General features: G+C 38.7%; 2 protein-coding genes across 3 annotated transcripts in view; one reads left to right on the top strand and one right to left on the bottom strand.

Annotated features, from left to right (window-relative positions):
• The window catches only part of PTBP3 (polypyrimidine tract binding protein 3), a 63,085-nt gene extending 58,141 nt beyond the window's left edge, over positions 1-4,944 (bottom strand). Inside the window, exon 1 of one of the 2 annotated variants that reach the window (XM_026713398.2) lies at positions 4,822-4,944. Coding sequence is in view for 1 of the 2 variants with exons in the window: in XM_026713399.2 (XP_026569184.1) it covers positions 4,822-4,829 (8 nt within the window). In the remaining variant the exon portion in view is untranslated. The remainder of the gene's footprint in view (positions 1-4,821) is intronic. The other variant, XM_026713399.2, reaches the window with a different exon arrangement.
• A 14,677-nt stretch (positions 4,945-19,621) lies between these two features.
• The window catches only part of HSDL2 (hydroxysteroid dehydrogenase like 2), a 36,981-nt gene continuing 35,800 nt past the window's right edge, over positions 19,622-20,802 (top strand). Inside the window, exon 1 of the mRNA XM_026713404.2 lies at positions 19,622-19,979. Within this exon, the coding sequence (XP_026569189.1) occupies positions 19,963-19,979 (17 nt within the window). The 5' untranslated portion in view covers positions 19,622-19,962. The remainder of the gene's footprint in view (positions 19,980-20,802) is intronic.

Genomic DNA, 20,802 nt, shown 5'->3' with positions numbered 1-20,802 from the left:
CCAACAGAATATATATTGCAGAATAATCATTAGATAAATGTAAGGAAGAAATTAAAGAAGTCAAATATCTAGTGGATAATAGCTAACCTGTATCTGGATGGCTACAGCAATATCCATTGTGACATGTCCTTGTGTATCAATCAAAGAACCAGTTTCTTCCTTACTGAAACCATCAGGAAATGCACATTGCTGAATATTTATAGAAAAGAGTATCACAAACTCTCAAAATAATTTTAAACACCTAATACAAAGTTTGTTATGGAGTACATTGCCAGTGTATGAAAGATTGGAAGAAATTTAGTATTAGGAAACTAATATTCAGGCTAATGGAATATACATAAGGTTATAGGTCATGTAAAAGGGAAAATTACATTCCAGAAGTACTACCCAAGCAGTATTATTCAGCCACGGCAAAGAAATGAAATCCAAATGTTTTTATTGTTCCAGGTTTTGGCCAAAATCCAGATGGTTCCAGTGATTTTATGGAATGAGTAAAACAAGGCTGTACACTGCACACACGCCTTCCTCTCCTGTCCACTCGATTTCCCAGCCTCTTCCTTTCCTGCCTCCTCTCAGACACCACTGATGTCCCATGCATTACTTATCAAATCTACCCAATGGCTTCCCTTCCTTCTCTCTGCTACCAATCTATTGTTGCTACCAATCTCCACATATATGATTGACAAAGAAACCCCTCAGCCTTGGCTTTTTCCTGCTCCCCTCCCTCATCCAAAACAAACTCTTCTGCCTGCATCAATTGCATTTTGATCTGCTTCCAGAAAAAAACACACACACACACAATTTTATTCCTCATAACTGAAGCACACTTAAAATGGTTGGGCCGCAAAGCAACCAAAAGTTGTTGTTCTGTGTACAGAACAATTAATGCACAGAATGTTTTCTGCATACCTAGTTGCAGTGCTTATATTAGGCACCTCCTATACCTCAAGTGATATACCTCCTACACCTCAATGCTCTAGAAATGAGACAATGTAGCATACATTGAAAAGAACTTTCACAACAATTATTTTGCAGCAGCTGTTTAGGAGAGCGCAGAGAGAATGTACTTTTCCCAGAAGATGCCTGATAGGACAATTAGTGGATTGCTTGAAATGCTATTACCAAAAAGTACCCTAATCTAATGAAAGTGTGTAAACAAATTTGCGAAGAAATAACTGAAAGAGGACCAAAATTCTTAGTTCAGATAAAATCAACTGAATATTTGACAATACCAAAACCTATTTCAATAGCCTTGAATAGTAGAAAAGAAAAATATGTTTTATTTCAGGTGGTGTGAAAGTTATGTAACTTTGAAAACATAAAAAGGAAATGACAGTTTGCAACTACATTATCATAATTAAAACAATCCATGAAGCATTCTATGCGCAGACTAATCTATTCTGGCAAAAGTGTTTTGGAGGAAGTGAAAAAGCTAACAATGGCAACTAAGGCTAATGGCCAAGCCAACACATAGGATGTGCAGAAGAGAAAGTGTCAAGTTACCAGTGGTTAAAAGGTAGGGAAAGGAAGGCACTGCGAATGTCAGCAAATGGGCACAGGCAATGGCTGGGAGGGGGGCATGGTATGTTTACCTTTAATTTAAAAAAGAACTCATATTTTTTTAAGTGAAAAAATTTGAATTAAAGTTACATCAAATATAAATAATTGATTTAATTTGTATGTAACATCTGAATTCCTTAACAAGCAACTGCAACGTAGCCACTAAAAACCTTGTGTCTTGTAATATCCACCAGTGTCCCAAATCATAGAAATAAAAAAACCCTCATACAAATCTTAAAACACATTCATAAAAGGAAAAGATTTAAAATCTATCTGCTTAGTCTTATAGTTGAGGCTTTTATACTTATTTAGGATTTTCAAGAAATAGGACAGTCTGAAATAGACAGTCAAGGTACCAGTTATTAAAATAAGTAAGTATATGTTCTTAATAAATCATGTTTAATCATCATTATCAAAAAGTTCTATGTGGTCATGTTATTCCCCATTTTAGAATGAGCCATCTAAGCAAAACTAGTACCATTTTAAGCATTTCCTGCTTCTGGCTAATTTCTCTTTGCATGGACCACAGTGTATCTATATATAAAAGCACAAGCAACATATTCTAATCCATTAGACAACCCCTCGCCAAGATAAAACACTACACACACAGATCCTGAGTATCCCAGCTTCCTTTGCTTTAAATATATTATTTATTAGATTTAATATAACTTGCCTATCAAGTAGCCTCTGGGTGGCTTACAGAGCATAATTAAAACATGCATGGTATTATTATTTTTTGACATATTACATGTAGATAAATGTAAAAAGATAGAGGAAAGAAGCAAGGAAAGAAGTGTGCGCTAATCATATTAGTGTTTTCTATTTCCTAAAGGAAATGTTTGCATTAATACCAAACACAGTTGATAAAGGGAAATGCCACATTGCAAAAAATGTTGGGAATCTTTTTAGAAATGAAATTCAACATGGTCTAATCATACAATTGATATATGTCCTTAACATTTCAAAAATGGTATGCTTTATGTTCAGCTTCTCAAATAGAATATGATACTTTTTTGCAATACAATGTTCAACATGCTCAATTAAAAGAAGTTAATGTGCAATAAAGGTAACCCAAGAATTTCAAGCTGCCACTTAATTTCTATATAAGAATTATAGATCAAGAACCTGAATTTCATGTTTTGGAGTTATTTAAATTATATTATATATCTATCTCCTCGGAAATCTCATATTACATAATTATTTCCTCAAGTAAATTGTTATAACAATGCAGTCTTAAACAAAAAAAGTAGTAATATACACAATATTCCTATATTCAGCAAGGCTTGAAAATAAATTTTAACATTTGTTTAGACCTAATGGTCACTACCAATAAATTCACAAATCATTATACTTAAGATACTTCCCTGCTTAGATAAACGTGAAGAGAGATTGTAGTATTACTAAATCAGAACAGAACATGTACACAAATGTTTCTAATCCTATTTTCTTGCCAAAACTGTGACACCTTAGGCAAACAACATTCAACTCAAATATTAAGTGTGAAAATTATGTTCAGAATAATAGAAATCCTATCTCAGAAAATGGTACCTAAATATATTGCTTCTCAAAAACCACAATATACACTTCAATAAATGTTAAAAACAGTCAATGGAGCGGAAGCTATTTTTTTGATGCTTTTATTGTTGTGTTGCCTTAACTATTTTATAGTTTTAGAAGAAGCTTTAGAAATGGGATAAATAAATAAAACCACTGGTGTATCAAGACAGCAGCACAAAGGCCAGGTTACCAGCAGTTCAGCCATTGCAGTATTTCAACATTTTATCAGCCCAAACTACAAAAAAAACCCCAACAAGGTCTAGTAGTTAGTAGCTCCATGGCGATGAGAGAGGCGAGTTCCAATCAATTAGTTAACAAGACTTCATCAGCTCAAAATCAAGCTCACACTTGCAAGCTTTGTCACTCCCGGCAGTGCAATACACTATTTTGCTGCTCGGGGAAAAAAAAACAAAAAAAACCCCAACCACCACCGCTTGAAAAGATCCGAGTTTTGCCGTCTTTTCTCCGGCCTGTCTGCCACCTTTTAACTTTAGGGCGGCGCTCTCGATTTCCTGGTTGTGTTCCTCTCCGGTGGCTGGAAAGGCGTGACGCGCTTGGACAACAACTCGCCTCGCTCTCGGTGGGGAACCTCCCATCCTCGAGAACAGGCTCGTCTGCTTGGCAAATTGTGCTTCTCCTATACAACCCCCACTCCCAACGTTTGTTTGCACTTCTGGGCCAAGCGCACAACTCTCCTACAGCAGAACTCTGAAGTCGAAAAGCCACACCTGATAATCGCGGGGAGGGGAGGAAGAGGAAGCCAGAGGACTCTTTCGCCCTTTTAATTGTCGCAATCGAAGAGGAAGAGAAAGCGGGGTGGGAAGGGAAAGAGAGAGAGAGAGAGAGAGAGAGAAAGATCGGCTGCTTTTTATTTTATATATAAATATATATATTCCTCTTCTCCGCCTCTCCCCTCACCGGAGCTGGCTTTTCTTCTATGGGAGACAAAAGGCCACCGAAGGACCCAATTCCAAATTGCGCGAGAAGTTTTAAGGGCTGGGTTTTAATGGGCGCCGGCCGGCCACACCTGAGGAAAGTTAAGATCGCGTCTCGATTTTCGCCTCGCCCTCATCAAAGGAGGGGAGGGGAAAGAAGAAAAAAAAACCGCCGCCACCGTGGAAAACCCGGTTTCTTTCTTCCTCGCTTTCTTCGCAAGTCTTACCGGGAAGCGAGGCAAAAACACACAACAGACACAAACTCGGGGATCGCTCGCCGCCCGGGTTCCGAGGAAGGGAGGAGGAAGGCAACAAGGAAGGGCGGCGGGACTCGATTCTCGACGACTCGTCCTAAGTCCTATTCCGGGGTGAGGACTTCCAAGACCACAGCTTCCGTCACCCGCGCCTTTGGGGGAGTGGACGATGAGCATGGTAGTCCGAGGTATACCCGAGGGCAGGGGAACGATGCCCCCCGCCCCACTCGTTTCACTTCCTCGCCTAATAGCCGGACCGAGGTCTCATTTGCTCCCTCGCCCTCTTCCCCTGGCGTCTTACTCCGCCTGCCCCGTCGCCTAGTAGCCCCCACCCACCCACAAGCTGTGCATCCCCGGAGCCTCGGTAGTCGCTACCGAATGCAGGACGGCCACGCTAAACCGAAGGAGGAAGGGGGGGGGGGTTCTTTCGCCTCCTCTTCCTCCCTCCTCCTCCTCCTCCTCCTCAGCGAGCGGCGGGGAGAATCCGCAACGGCCGGGGCGAGGCAGGTACTCACCCATCCATGGCAAGACAGGAGGAAGGAAGCGGCGAGGGACGGGACAGGGTGAGGGGGAAGGGAAGGGAAAGGGAGCCGAACAGCCGCTCTCAGAGGAAGAAAACGAGAAAAAGGAGGGGCGGACGGGGGGGGCGGGGTTGCCGGCGGACGCGCATGCGTGACAAGATGTTCGACGCCCTGCTTTTCGCCTCCGCCTCTTCTTTCCCCGCCCCGCCGCCGGGCCTTCGGGATCTGCGCGAGAGGGTCGGGGACTGGGGTGGGGGGAAGAATGAGGAAGCACGCAAGAAAGGTGCGCGCGGCTGCCTTTGCCCCGGCCGTTGGAGACCTGGTCGGACAGCGCGCGTGCCCTGGGCGCGTGACTGAACGCGCCCGAGAAATGTGAGAGGGGGGAAAAAAAATGCAAGAAGATGCGCGCGGCTGCCTGGGAGGTCACTTCGCCTGACCGCTTCGGAGGCGGCAGCAACAACAGGCGGCAAACCACAGCAGCGGGGGAGGGACGGGTGCGATCTAAGGGCATTGCTCTTTTTCCTCAGGGAGATAAGATGAGATAGATGCATGGATAGAATCAGCAGACGGCAAAAAAAAAAAAAGTACACTGCAGGGAAACACATTCTTCCGAGTACACTGTTTAAATTGTGTCGCAACATTTATCTGGAAAGTTTTTCCCGTTTCGTTCCACTTATTTCTTGACTGAGTAAATTTTTTTTAAAAACCCACTAATTAAAATATGCAAATAATTTTCTCGTTTTTGTATGCTGCCAAATCTTCATCACTCACAGTAAAACTACACATTGGAATATGTTAAAATGTGCCGTATGTTTTGAATAGTAAAATACAACAGAATAATTTGTACAGTATGAAATGCAAAAGAATCTTAAAATAAAACCTCAAAGTACAGTATTTTCTCATAATTATAGTACATAATAATCACTATTTAAAAAGACATCCAAGTTGAGGCCATTCTAATTCTTGGAAGGCCTTCTGCAAAACCTGGGTCTTTATAGAGATTTCTGGTGGACTATTGGAGAGGGGACTACATTATTCCTGGAAAGCAGCTACAATATATTTCTTTTGCAAGTAATATACTAGTCAACAAGGAGCAGTTTACAGGTGACACAAGTTTAATCAAGTAATGACAGAGTCACCAGCCAGATCTTGCTGCTCCAGGGTTGGCTGCTGTTGACATATCAAAGCTAGGCAAAATCACTTCTGATCAAGGACTTCATCCGACCCACTAGCAGTAGCTGTGAGTCTAGGAGAATTCACAAGTCGCACACCTGTTGCCTCAGGAATCCACATGGGATCACAAAAACAGACTAAAAAATATGAGGAACAAACAATGCAGTCTTACCTGGATCTGCTTTAACTTACATAGGAAGTTAGCACCCACCCCTCTCCTAGAAGAATGAAATATTCTAGGAAATATTAAAAAGGAAGAATATTATATTTCCCTGGATGAGAAATGGAGAAATATGTTTTCTTTTAGGCAGGAAGCGGACTCTCTCTTAAAGCCCCAACCCACCTCAATAGCCCACAGCAGATGTCAGCACTTAAGAGATAAAGAGATGGCTAGGTCTATTCATAAGCAAATGCCCTCACTCAAGATCCTTCAGGGAAAAGCCATTAAGCCATAATAGGAATTGCCCAAAGCCCCTTCATTACATCACCTAGCAAGATTCAACCAGACTTGGGACTCAAGAAGACAATCTACAAAGTTACCTGCGTGGCCTCATGGGAGTCTGACAACCATCAGGATACATTTCTTGCCACAGGAACAGGAAACAAGTTCAAAGCCCAACAGAGGTTATAAATCTTGCTCCCTCTCTCACCCATGTGCCTTTTTGCCCAGGACTTCAAATCATGTGGTCTTCCTGTCCACCATTAAAAGCATCTTTCCAAGCAATCTCCATGTTTCCAGTGTCTTTCTCCCCACTTGGAACTGAACCCAGATGGATATACTCACTGCTTGAGAAAGTGGCAGACCTCCCGGACCCATGAAGGGGGCTGAAAACCTAGCTGTTTCCCAGGAAAGCAGGTACTCGTATTTTGTCAGGGAACCGAAGTCCTCCCAGAAACTTTTTTTTTTGTCCAAAAACCATGAGGTGAAAGTTTTTTTTCCTTTTTGTTTCTGACTGAGCCAAAGTGAGCCCCACATCTGAGAGGGAACATGGGAAGCAGCAGTTCAAAGGTGACAATTAGGACTCCCCTTGTATATTTGCTCAAGGCATGGGACAATCAGCAGATGCCTGTCCTAGCCAGATGAAAAAACAAAGAGCAAGAGAGAGATGTAAGAGTGGGCTTTGCTCAGGGATGAGATGAATCTGGAAAACCAAATTTGGCTAAATAAGGGTACTTCAGAAAAGGGACATATGTAAATAGGAAAGTTGGGGTTTTGTTTGTTTGTTTCTCTCTGTCTTCCATACAACCACAGGCATATTTGTTAAGATATGTGCCTTCTCTAATTTAAGTGAGTTTTATGGTAGGAATGACCAGTGTGAGTTCTGTTTTCCTCTCTCTCTCTCTCTCTCTCTGTGTGTGTGTGTGTGTCTGTGTGCAGAGTCTGACAACCAATTAGAATACATTTCTTGCCACAAGAACAGGAAGCAAGTTCAAAGCCCAACAGAGGTTATAAATCTCACTCCCTCTCTCACCCATGTGCCTTTTCCCCAGGACTTCAAATCATGTGGTCCTGCTGTCCACCATTAAAACCATCTTTCCAAGCAATCTCCATGTTTCCAGTGGCTTTCTCCCCACTTGGAACTGAACCCAGATGAACATTTCTTCCAAAATTTATTTTATCCTATCCAAATTGCAACAGCCTCCAGGGACTGGGGCAGTTTTTTGCAAGTATCTTCGGCTGGACCCAGAGTGTTAATTTTTTTTTAAAAAAAGCCATCATCGGTATATTGATGGTATCACTCCTTGAATTGCCAGATGACCTCTCCTAACAACTGAACTCCGGGCACAGAAAGATCTGTCAAGGGCACACCACAAATAGCTGATCTCTCCTCTCCCAGTATCAGAGACTGGAATTGCTCTAGTTAGGAACAAGACAATGTCCCCAATCCCCAACCTTCATAGATAATTCAGGAGGATGTTTGAGGGCATAGGTTTCTGCACAGGCATACAGTCCCTCTATCAAGTTCCCAACAAAATTCTGCTACAACAGTTGATGCTGCTTCTGCTTTTTGCCTGGACCTAAACTGTGTTCAAAGGGGACCCAACTGCATCCACTAGAGAACACTGGATCATTTTAATTAAATATTCCACACAATACCTTAAGCCACAGTTTGTGAGAATCAGAAATTGAGTTTGCTAGAAACAAACCATGGTTTATGACAATAGCTATTCAATTGTAAAATTACAGACAGGCAGATTTCATAGGTTACTATGTTATGATCACTGAAATATTACAATCGTCTAAAAGGTAACAATTGTAATTTTTACATTTAATATAACTAGATTAAATACATATAAATAAATGATAAAATAATAAATAAAGGTGTGATAAAATAATAAGATAACTAAAATGAGAGGCCAGATAAATGTAATAGTTAAGGAGTGGCCTAGATAGCAGGAAACTGAGTTTTAGTCATACCTTGAGATGAAAAGCATCTTGGTGACTGGTTGAGCCAGTTTTTCTCCCTTGGCGCAGCTCACTCTGTAGGGTTGCTCTTGTTGGGAAAAATAAAAGGTGGAAGAACTATTAGTATGTTAATTACCATGAGTCCTATATGAAAAAAGAAAGGATAAAAATCTGAAAAAATAAAGCAGTCATCATTCTCAAATTACGGTCAAGAGTTTATATTGATGTATTGTATTTCAATGGGCAAACAGTGACATTATGTATGCAGTATGACTGTACACAATTTGATAGTGTAGTCCACGGGTGCCAAACTCGCCACATGCTGTTGCCATCACGTAATGTTTCATGACATTTTCCCCATTCACAGAGCTGGGGTGGGCGTGGCCTGCGCATGATGCATCTGGCCCCCTGGTGTAGGCTAATACTTAGCAGGGAAATAGTTCTAGTGAAAAGAAGGACTAGGGGTGACATTATAGCAGTGTTCCAATATTTGAGGGGCTTCCACAAAGAAGATGAGGATCAACCTATTTTCCAAAGCACCAGAAGGCAAGATGAGCAACAGTGGATAGAAAGTAATCAAGGAGAGAAGCAACCTAGAACTAAGGAGAAAGCTGTTTATGAGAATCCAGGCATTGCCATTTGTAATGCATACTGTAGTTTATGTTTTAGTATGTTTTACGAATCCATTCTTGGATTATGCAAAAAACAAACAAACAATTAAACCTAGAAAACAGAAGGGGATAGGAGCTTCAGCCTGAAACTGCTTGTTGAAGCTGCCAGTTCTGTTTGTTTTGATAAGAGATGCCTAAGCTTTTATGTAAGAGAGGAAGAATGAGGCCTTGAATTTCTTCCATCCCAAAATATATTAGTATAGAATGTTTCCCACCAGATTGTTTGGTTCTCAGAATTGCCAGCCTTTTTAGGGTTTTAAAATTTGAATCACATTTTTTTTTAGTTTTCTTTTTTAATTGCAGTCATGCTTTAGTATTCAAAATATTTGCTGGCATAGTTCTTTTTTATACCAATGAGTGATAAACATCCAACAAAGCAATGATAACAGTGGTTCATACACCATGCTAAACCAGGATTTGTTTTAAATAGTGATTTAAATATAGGCTTCATTATAAGATATGTGCATAGTTATAGCAACAGCTATAAATATATAGCAATCATTTTAAAATTGTTTTTTACTGGCACTTGTGGAGTGGGAGGAATGCAAAGCAAGGCATAAGTTCATGTGCACAAACAAATCAGATATTCTTTTAAATCTAATCAGACTGAGGGTTTTAGCATCATCAGAAGGGCAATAGTATTAATCTTTTCAAACTATGGCACATTAAGGACATTCTGAACAACAATAAGATTCAAGCTAAAGTAATAGCTGGGTATGCTGGTCTCTATCTTCCAAACAAACCTGGAATAAAACATGGAAGTACAGATGCTTAATGTTAACATTTCTTGACAAAAAAATGTTTACGCTTTTTCAAATGGGACCAGTTCACAGTAACAGTCATGTAGAGAAAAACATAACACATTTTAGAAATTAAAAATACTAATTCTTAAACCATTAATCAAGGAACACAATTTTAATTTGACTACACTAATCTTTGAATGGAATATCAGGTACTGCACTGCAAAAGAAAGCAGATTTTTAAAATGGGGAAAATAAGATAATGTTGGGGGTCAAACTCAACTGCAGTGACTATATGAATATATTTGGTCTTTGTCTTGTCTAAATACTTTTATTATGGTTGTTGTTGTTGTTATTATTTCCTAATTTGGAGCCCTGGAATTTTGCTGTTTTCCATCCAACCACTATCCATGTTCAACATTTCCTTAACTTTTTCAGATCAATAAAAATAAGTGGGGAGTACAAAATTTATTAATAACATTACTGTATTATAAATTTATTAGACTGTTAAATATTAATATACTCAATTTTTTATCATATTTACACTCAGCATTTGTTATCACAGAGTTTTCAAAAAACAGATAAATAAAAACTGGGTATGAAAACATGTTCAATATCAGAACAAAATGAGGGCTGTGTAGAAAACAGAAAGAAAAACAAAATTAAGCACATTGTAGAAAACAAATTTGATTTATTTCATTTTATACTTAATGAATATTTGTAAATACATAGCTGCCACTTTGCATCTTTTCTGTTACGATATTTATGTGAGTATTCTGTAGTCCTCTGGTGTTGCACATATGCCCGTATAATCCAACTTTACACATATTAAAAGAGGTTTCTTTATTTATTTTTACAAAGATAAGATTAAATAAAACAGGGTATTAGAAAACAAACATTTGCTTTCTTTTCCTGAAAAGGAATGATCTGGAAAAGGGGGAAAAAGGTAACTAAGCTGGTAGAACCATCTAGCTAATTAGTTGGATCAATTATCAGGCTATAAGTTCTAAGTCAGAACTTCAGAATTATTAATACATAGCATTAAACTGCTGTGATAGACTGTAGCATAATTTCCCTTTAGACTTTTCCTCAAGAATGTGTAAATCTGCATTTATATTTCCCAATCTAAAAGCTTTCCAGGAAAACTCATGGTAGAGAGAGGTGGAGCAGTAATTGGTATCGTTTTGTTCTTGCCCTTTAGGAGGCCCCTTGTAAAAAATAAGCTTTTGACACAAGAAAAAGAAATGTATTACATCTTTGTATCTTTAAAAACATCTCCCTTAGAAGTTTAGCAAATAGACCTCAGATTTTTTTAAAAAAACTGGGGCACATATGTTTTTTATTAAGGCTAAATTTAAAATCTGACTTAAAATAATATGGAGAATATTCCTATATTTGGTATACAAAAGTTGTCAATGCTCTCCAGCAAAAATGCCAGATTAACTGTTATTTCCTTTTGGTACTTCCTGTATAGTTGTAGCTATAAGAAAGTTCTATGTAACTATAGCCTTGACTATTGAGAAATATGTCCCATTAATTCAGTGGAGTTTCCTGACAGATAACTAAGCTGACAGATTTGTTGAAATCATTTGGAAATAGGCAAAGAGAGAAAAGCTAGGAAATAATTTCCCATACCCAAGGATGAAGTAGATGGGCAGGTAGCTCAAATTTACATAAAGTACTGATATTTCTGAATGCAAACAAGATAATGCTATCATTATTCAGAGAGATGCAAGGGATTTATTTATTTTCCTTCATTATAATCTGCAACTTAGCAGTTTCACAGTGCAGTTTACCCCTTTAAGTATCTGTGTTTAAGAGCAGAAGAAACGGATAAATGAATACAGGTAGTCCACATCTTACAAAATTTGTTTAATGATCATTCAAAGTTACACTGGCACTGAAAAATGTGACTTATGACTGTTTTTCATGGTTACAACCTTTGTAGCATCCCCATAATTATGTGATCAAAATTCAGATGCTTGGCTGTTAGTTCATATTTATGACCGTTGCTGTATCCCAAGGTCATGTGATCACCTTTTGCGACCTTCTCACGAGCAGAGTAAATGGGGAAGCAAGATTCACTTAATAACTAGGTTACTAACTAATCAACTGCAGTGATTCACTTAACTATGGTAAAAAGGTTGTAAAATGGGGCAAAATTCACTTAACAAATGACACAACAGAAATGTTGAGCTCAATTGTGTACATTATTCACATTTTTTTGTAGCCCGCTCAGAACCAAAATAATTCAAGAGTTTTAAAATGAAAATTATGAATATGTTTGATGATTAGTAGTTATGCATATGTACAATTATGTATATTTTATACCAGTTTCAGTGCTCTCAAAAATGCTAACTGAAGTCCAAGCTTTTGGAAAATTCCCCCAACTACCATTTGGGAAAAATTAGATGAAAAAGCCAGGCACTTTTCTCCCTGGAACAAAGCAATATGGATGGAAACATTGGTATAATATTAGAAGTTGAAGCAAATTATTATAGTTTGTCACATAGTCAGCCAGATGCCCAGACTAGATTTGACATTTTTACCAACCAATTCCTTTGAATGGGCCTGGGATAGGCAGCTGCTGCCTTTTGCAGTTGACTTGATAGCGATTTTATCAATGCTGATGGTTTCAAGTGATTCTCCAGCTGTTCTGATTGCATCCAAGGTGCCTATTACTATTGGTACTAACCTTACCTTCTACTATAAAAGTAGTACCAATAGTAATAGGCACCTTGGATGCAATTCCAAAACAGCTGGGGCATCACTTGATCTAGTTCTAGTTCCATTTGCAGTCCAAGTCACTGGACAGTCACTTGTCTGGAATGGTAGGGTCTCCTGCTTGAGCCGTGGGTTGGACTAGAACAGAGTTCCCCAACCTTTTCAACTTTGTGAACCAGCAGGGGGAGGAGAGGGGATGGTTCCATACGTTCAGCAGGCAAGCGCACATGTGTGCAGCTCCATTTGCTGGAGCAGCAGTCACACATGCCACTACTTGCGCAAATGGAGCATGCATGCATGCACTCACCCACTGCCCTTGTGAGGGGGGATGCTTTTGTTTATCACATCCATGGCCCAATTCTGAAAGGCTCAAGGCCTGGTAGTGGGCCATGGCCTGGGGATTGGGAGCCCCTGGATTATAAAACCTCCAAGGTCCCTTCCAACTCTTGTTATTCTGACTACTGACTCTCCTATTCTGCTGTCTCCAGGTTACTGCCACATCCACTATCCAGACTATTTTATCTTCCTTATTGACAGTTGTTCCAACATATTTATCAGAAAACACTATTATCCTTTCCTCAGTGGGTGTTAAAAATTTAGCATGGGGCTTAATTTCTGCAACGCAAGAGAATAACATAGAGCCAATATAATATTGTTTAGCTTTATAGCCCTGTACATGAGAATATTTGGTTGTTCTAGTTAGATGCCTCTGACTTACATTATGTATGTTAATCTGCTGAAATATGGCAAGTATATGCAATATATGTGCTTACAATGAAGGAGGATATGTTAAAGCTGTAATTCGCAATGCTAATTTAAGAGTTATCTTCATTAAGCTGACATAGAGCAGCTGGTCTAGAATATTTAAATGAAGCATCAAAAGAAAGAAACCCTGAGTTCCTGCTGTACAGAATTATAGTATTTAACAGCAAAAAAAACAAAAAAGCACCCCTAACCCAAAATTATCAGTACAAATGGTTAATTTCCAACTGTTTTAGTCATTTACAATTAACTATAAGAGGGTGGGTTAATGTGAGAAGTTGCATTAAATAAATAATTTATGCAAGGTGTTTGCCACTCAGATACGAGTACTTGTCACTTTTAAAAATGCATGTTGCCAGCCTCACATTTGGTATGGAAGAATTGGTATGAAAAAATTAGCATGAAAACAAGTAAGTGAACAAGCAGTAGAGGTTGCTTAGCCTGCCGTCTATTTTCCCACCCATTTTCCTCATTAGCCCTCTATGCTTATTTTGCAACTTGTTCAATTTATCTCATAGAAAGTATACTAGATGCAAAACTTGAGTTTTTTTTTCTGATCATGGTAGGGTTTATAAGATAAAGTGAAAGTCACATAATAATTTGATTTTAAAGTTGACCCAACTGAAGATGTTTTTAGTAAGCCACTAAATGCCTTGATTTGCAGAAGAAAATAATGTGTAAGCATTCAAAAGCAGTATCCATCAATAGGAGAGATTTTTTTACACTCACTATTCTCTAGCTATTAGATAAAACCATATGTCCTTTAAACATTTATTCATTATTTAAATCTATTTCAAATTTTATTAAGATGAAAACTGTCTAGTTTTACTGTCATGTTTTCCAGTTCCCATAGTTTACAGGTCTAAGTTAGCGATCAGATTATATATTGTAAAACAAAGCCTCTGCCATTATTTGTTTCTTAATTAATGAAACATGTGTAAGGCAAAAATATTTCAGCAACAAATACATTAAAGCCTAAATTAAATGTCTGTAATCTACATGAATTCCATCCTTCGAATTCATACAAATTAAAATTTAATAATTTGAAAGACAGTTGTTTTACCTCTTTCCATGCTTGATTTATAATCCTGACACCAGGAATACTCAAAAGCTTACTCTATAGTTTATGAACTTAAGTTAGCCAAATAAAGAGATTTTTTATATGGATTCCTAATATTTAAATCCATGTACAAAACATTTTCCCATTTGACCATCAATTTGTCCTGCAGCCATAGAAAAATAGTTAAAATGTTATATTTAGCTTGATTCTGTTCTTTTTTAATATGGATCATTTGCTTTATTCAAAAAATTTCCTCTGAAGGAACAATATACCAAAATTTCAATACAGGTAGTCCTTGACTTACCACCACAACTGAGCCCAAAATTTATGTTGTTAAATGAGATATTTGTCCAGTAAGCTTTGCTTCATTTTACGACTTTTTTGTCACACTTGTTAGAATAGAATAGAATTCTTTATTGGCCAAGGGTGATTGGACACACAAGGAATTTGTCTTGGTGCAAATGCTCTCAGTGTACATAAAAGAAAAGATACATTCATCAAGAGTCAAGAATCATAAGGTACAACACTTAATGATATTCATAGGGTACAATAAGCAGTTGTGATTATTAACTGAATCACTGCAGTTGTTAAGTTAGTAACAGTTGTTAAATGAATCTGGCTTCCCTATTGATTTTGCTTGTCAGAAAGTGATCACATGATTCATGGACACTGCAACCATCATAAATATGAACCAACTGCCAAACATTCAAATTTCAATCATTGACCATGGGGATGCTGCAACCATCATAAGTGTGAAAAACTGTCATAAGTCACTTGTTTCAGTGCCATTGTAACTTCAGTCACTAAACAAACTCATGTACGTTGAGGGCTACCTGTACACCACTATCTAAACATATCCTAAGAAATCGAATTAGTAAAGGGAAGCAGAGAATCTATGCCCCTCCATATATTATGGGATTATAACTTTCATCTTCCTTGACTATTGCCCATGCTTACTTGGGAACAATAGTACTGTATTTGGAATAGCATACAGCAGCATGAGGAGGCCCCTAGATTTTCCATACATACAGCATAAAGAATAATCTATAAACCTGTGCTTGGCATAGTAAGCCCTAATAGAAGATGTTCTATTACATTGTACAGGCTCGTTCTTCACATTCTTCTTAATAGAACTGAATGTTTATCAGGATTCTGCCATATATATCTAATTACCTAGGAACCCATTTTATATATATAGTAGCAGAATAGTGACCGCAATTGTCCCCCGCTGACATTTATCAATGATTAAGAAGTCCATGTCTTTTCGCATATTTTTACGCATTTTAGATTCATTCATTTTAAAAATCTTCATTAGATGAGCAGCAATTTCCTTCTATTTCTTATTACCTGAACTGAATTTAAAAGTTCCCTACATCCTTAATGCCTTCGAGTAAAACAGTTAATTATTAATTCACCAAAGGCCTGCAGTAAGATAAATGTAGATTAGGAACTGAGGGAAAACTCAGCTTTTTTTCTACTAGACTGGTTCAGGCCTACGCCTTTTTTGCAAATTGGCTTTGAGGTGCCACAATTCCTTCAGCTGCATTTCTCCTTCATCTTTCTGTATAATCCAGTCAACAGGCCATAACCTTCCTGAGGAAAAAATAACCTAGTTAATCATTTTAATATTATTATGTAACTTTAGATATGCATATTTTTATCTTCTGAGAGAGTTATGGTTTACATTAATACTTTTGGAACATGCCCATTTCACTAAAAAAATGGAAAAATACAATATTTACATTATGTTTTGAATATAGTATCTGCGCTTTTGCCACCAAAGGGTCAAACGTAATTGACTGAAACTTATATATTTGATAGGCTTTTTTTCTTTAAAAAACAAACAAATCAAAACAATGCCCAAGAAGTCAAATAAACTCTAAACTGAATTAAATAAAATGAAAAAGAAAAGAAGCCAGTAACAAATAAGATTCCTTATTATTTGAAGCTGCAAATGTTTCAAACCAAAGCAAAAGGTTTTGTTTAGCATTGGTTTAAAAGTTATTTGCTTTTTAGTTTACAAAGTTTCAATTTTCCATTGAAGGAATACTAATCTCTAACCAAACTAAACTTATCTAAAATTTATGGTGTGAAGGTTGCATGCTCAACATTTTTTTGCTATTTTTACTTGCAACAGAAAGTATGAATCAGCACATTTTATTCTCTGTGCATTCCCCTGTCTATTCCCCATCCAATAGGATGGTGAGATGATCGTCTTCACAGACCCCTAAAAAATGAAATATCCCTATCATCACGTTACTATCAGCAAATCAGAGCCTTAGAATTTCTCATTTCACAGTTCAAAATTCTTATGAAAAACCTTACTAAAGCCTATTAAGCCCTATTCCTCTTTTCTGTAAACTGGAATCCAACAATCCTTGTTTCAGTTAAGTGGTGATTTTCCTCCTCTGAATTGCACTCCATTTTTCAGCCAACTGTTATGCAAAACAATGATTTTGTCCATGTATTTGTTTAAACTGAGAGATAAACAAGATCTTAGAACGTGAGCCACATTTCAGTTTCACACAACTGTTCCTTTGTTTTCTTAAAAGAAAATCCCATTCTCAGAGCCCAAGAGATGTCATTTGCAATACGTGATGCTAATAAAATGGAAATTTAGTTTATTCAGATCAATTTAGTTTGCACCCCATGAAAAAGCACCTTTTCAAAAATATAAATGCCAAAAATTATTATATAAAGGGCATAACATTTGTCTTTACTTTCTGACTTAGTAAAGACCTAGAGTTCCAGTTAAGGCAAAAACAGCTATGAAAGTAACTGACTCTTGTCTCAAAACCAGACCCCCAATAATCTGAGTCCTCATTTTACCTACCTCGGAAGGATGGTAGGTTGAGTCAACCTTGAGCCTGGTGGGATTTGAACTGCCAAATTGCAGGCAGCCAATAGCCAGTGGAAGTAGCCTGCAGTACTGCACTCTAACCACTGTACCACCGAGGCTCAGTGCAAGAAAGGTAATAAAATGGGGCAAAACTCACTCAACAAAATGTCTTACGTAGCAAACATAAATTTTGGGCTCAGATGTGGTCGTAGGTTGAGGACTACCTGTAATACATACATTTAAAATAAATAACTTTGAAACCAATTTCCATTATTGGACTACAGGGAAAATCTGGATCTATTTTTTTTAAACATTAAAACTGCATAATTATCTCTGATGAAAATTGTTCCCGATCTGATGCATATGTCCTGCATGTTTACTGTTAAATATTATTTTATTTATTTGTGTATTATCACATTTATAAATCTATAAATTGCCTCACCCCAAAGATCTCCTACTCGAGCAGGGGGTTGGACTAGAAGACCTATGAGGTCCCTTCCAACTCTATTATTCTATGTTCTAAAGGATTAGATATACCAAATAAAACGACATTACAATACAAATGCAGTAGAATACAAAATAAACAAAATAAACAAAAGCAATATCACAATATCGCAAATCTTAACTTTAGCTGTTTTACTCTCTAAAGGCTTTCCAGAACAGCTTGGCCTTAACCATTATTTGTAAATCCATAAAGAGAGGAGATAATTGTTGCCTTGAATCATAAGTAGTTTCAAAGGAAGGGACTAGCTAAGAATATCTGACTCCATGCCCCTCTCATTTGTCTTCCTAGGATACCTCTTAATACGAGGGGACATTCAGCTGCTCTCTAGTCACCTAGGATGGAGGGGCAGAATATTCTTGGGGCAGGCAAAGATATATTATCTATCTAGAGATTAAAAAGATAACTAAGATATCCTGGAGCTGGGTCATATAAGGCTTTCATGATATTGCCAAGTATGTTTGTTTGCTTATGTCATATACTGATAACCGTAGCAGATATTCATAAGGTTATTGATAGTGATGCAACCAGGGTTCTATTAGAGCATTTTCTTCTTGAAGTTGTCATGAACAGCAACAGCAATAGCGCTTAGACTTATATACCAGTCCATAGTGTTTTACAGTGTTTTACAGCCCTTCTGAGCTGTTTACAATGCCAGCACGTTGCCCAATAGTCTGGGTCCTCATTTTATTTATATAGCGTCATGTATAAAAGAAGCAACTCAGGAAATAAAGGGTCATTTATTTATGAAGAATGGTTGCAGGATTTGGGTTTGGCTAATCTAAAGAAAAGGAGGACTGGGGAAAATGATAGCAGTATTCCAGTATTTGAGAGACTGCCACAAAGAGGAGGGGTGTGTGTGTGTCACTTTCTTTTCCAAAGCACTAGAGGGCAGGACAAGAAACAATGACTAGAAACTAACCAAGGAGAGAAGCAACCTGGAATTGAGGAGAAACTTTCTAACAAGTGAGGACAATTAACCAGTGGCACAGCTTGCCTTCAGATGTTGTGGGTGCTCCATCACTGGAGGTTTTTAAGAAGAGACTGGACAGTCACGTGTCTGAAATGGTATAGGGTCTCCTGCTTGAGTAGTGGGTTAGACTAAAAGACCTCTAAGGTCCCTTTCCAGCTCTATTTTGATTCTGGTTCTTATTGTATTGTCAGCATGCTCTTGTTTCTCCCTAGTACCTTTGAAAGTCAAGCGGCTCCATCATCCCAATCTTCAGCAAACTATTTCTTGCCAAGTAGAATGTTGTGGTTAAGATATTGGACTAGATATTGGACTTCAGCCATGGAAATTTAGTGCAAGGATGACTTTTATCCATCGAAGTTGTGGGAAGAACCAAACAAGGCAATCATTTACCATACCTGGCTGTGTTTGCATACTATGAAAAACCCTAAGTCATGAATTGCAAAGGCCAGCCAAAACTTGAAAAGGTGATTCCCCCCTCCCCCCTCCAGTTTAGCTACTAAGTCTTTCAACTGTCATTGTGAAAGGATTTTTTTTTTAACCAGTAACTAGTTGACGTTTTGACCTTTTTCTTTCAAATGAGAGGCCAAATCCATACCCTTGGCAAATCCAATCATAAGGAGTTTACTATTCCAGTATTCCAGTATTTAGTATTGTGTATTTATTTGGTGGATCTCATGTCCGCCACCCGCAATAAGACGCATTGCCTTTTAAGAATAAAGTTACTAAACGAGACCCGTGGCTTCATAGTCTTGGTTGCGCAACAAGCGCCTTACACAGTATCTTGATGAGATTCACTCTTGGTGAAAAAAACAGCGACGGACGAAGTGGGGGGGAAACAGCTTCCCGCCCGTTTTTTTCGCTCGACCGTCTCAAGAAAAGGCGAGGTACCCTCCGCCGCCCCGCCCCCCCGATTGCTTCACTGAATCACGTGACTCGGGGAGGCAGCGTTCCCGAGCGTTGTTTGAGTGAGCGGTTGCTAAGGACGCGCAGCTGAGTCAATGACGCAAGAGCGGGTTCCGGTGGGCGGGGTCAGACTCGTGAAGCCTGGCGAGGGGCGGAGCTCAAGACGAGGTTTCATTTTCCCGCGTGGCGGGCGAGAGGGGCGGAGTCTGAGGGATCGATTCGGTTTCGATTGTTGCGACCTTTTGCTCTGGTTGAACGTTCTAAATCTCAGCAAGTGCAGGAATCGGAGCGGCCTTGCGAGGCACCCAAGGCGCTGTCCCGTCCCACCCGGGCCTGAAATCTGCCCGGCGGTCCCCGCTTTAACTTTCGTCGGACCTGGCCATGCTGCCCAACACGGGGTAAGTAGGGATTATTGGGCTGAGAGTGTCTTTCCTCTTCTTTTAAGACTTGCTTTGCCCGAGAGTTGATCGTCGGGGCTTCTCATGATCTGGGTGAAAGTGGTTTCTACGGGGCTTGGATTGTGAGGATGACAATTGGCCAGTGTGATCTACTTTTTTTATGTGTGTGTTATTGACAACGGCTTGATTTTGCTGACATTCTCTTCACCACAACAGTATCGTTAGAGCCAACAAAATGCGTGTGACACTTCACAATGCCTCCCGCGCGTGTGGATACATGAAAGCCGATGTGATTTGGTTTAAAGGAAATCCAAGAGTTTGGATGCAATAGCGTAGCATGTTACTCTTTACCTGGAAACTGTTACGAGGGTAGGGAACAAACTTTTCGACGCCCGCCACCCCATCCCACCCCATGCAAAAAGTCCAAATCGTGAAACTTATATATTGTACTGAGCTATTCAGAATCAAGGAAGATATGGAGTGCTTGAATTCTGGTTGCTGGAAAAGCTTAAGTCACCGCTGAGTTGGGTCAAGGCTGCTTTGGATCAAATCTGTTCATTCAAAAATAGTATGTCTTGGAACTATTGACTGGCTAGTTATGTTGGACATTGTAGCACTGTTAGCATTGTAGAGGAACTTTTAACCTGAGCTACAGCTGCTGTCATTCTAATGCACACAAAGGGTTTTATTTTATTCTAAAAAAACCCAATCACGTAAAGGAATAGGAATACAGTGAATGGTATAGTAGTAAGAAAGCCCCTGAGGTGGCTGGTTTTCATGGATTAACCAGGAAGGTTTGAATTGGGATTGTTATGATATTAAG

Source organism: Pseudonaja textilis, chromosome 2, assembly GCF_049901715.1.
Source record: "Pseudonaja textilis isolate UNSWEBS1 chromosome 2, rPseTex1.2, whole genome shotgun sequence".
Taxonomy (NCBI): domain Eukaryota; kingdom Metazoa; phylum Chordata; class Lepidosauria; order Squamata; family Elapidae; genus Pseudonaja; species Pseudonaja textilis.
Note: the sequence above shows the minus strand (reverse complement) of the source record. Positions and strands in the feature narration are given on the sequence as shown.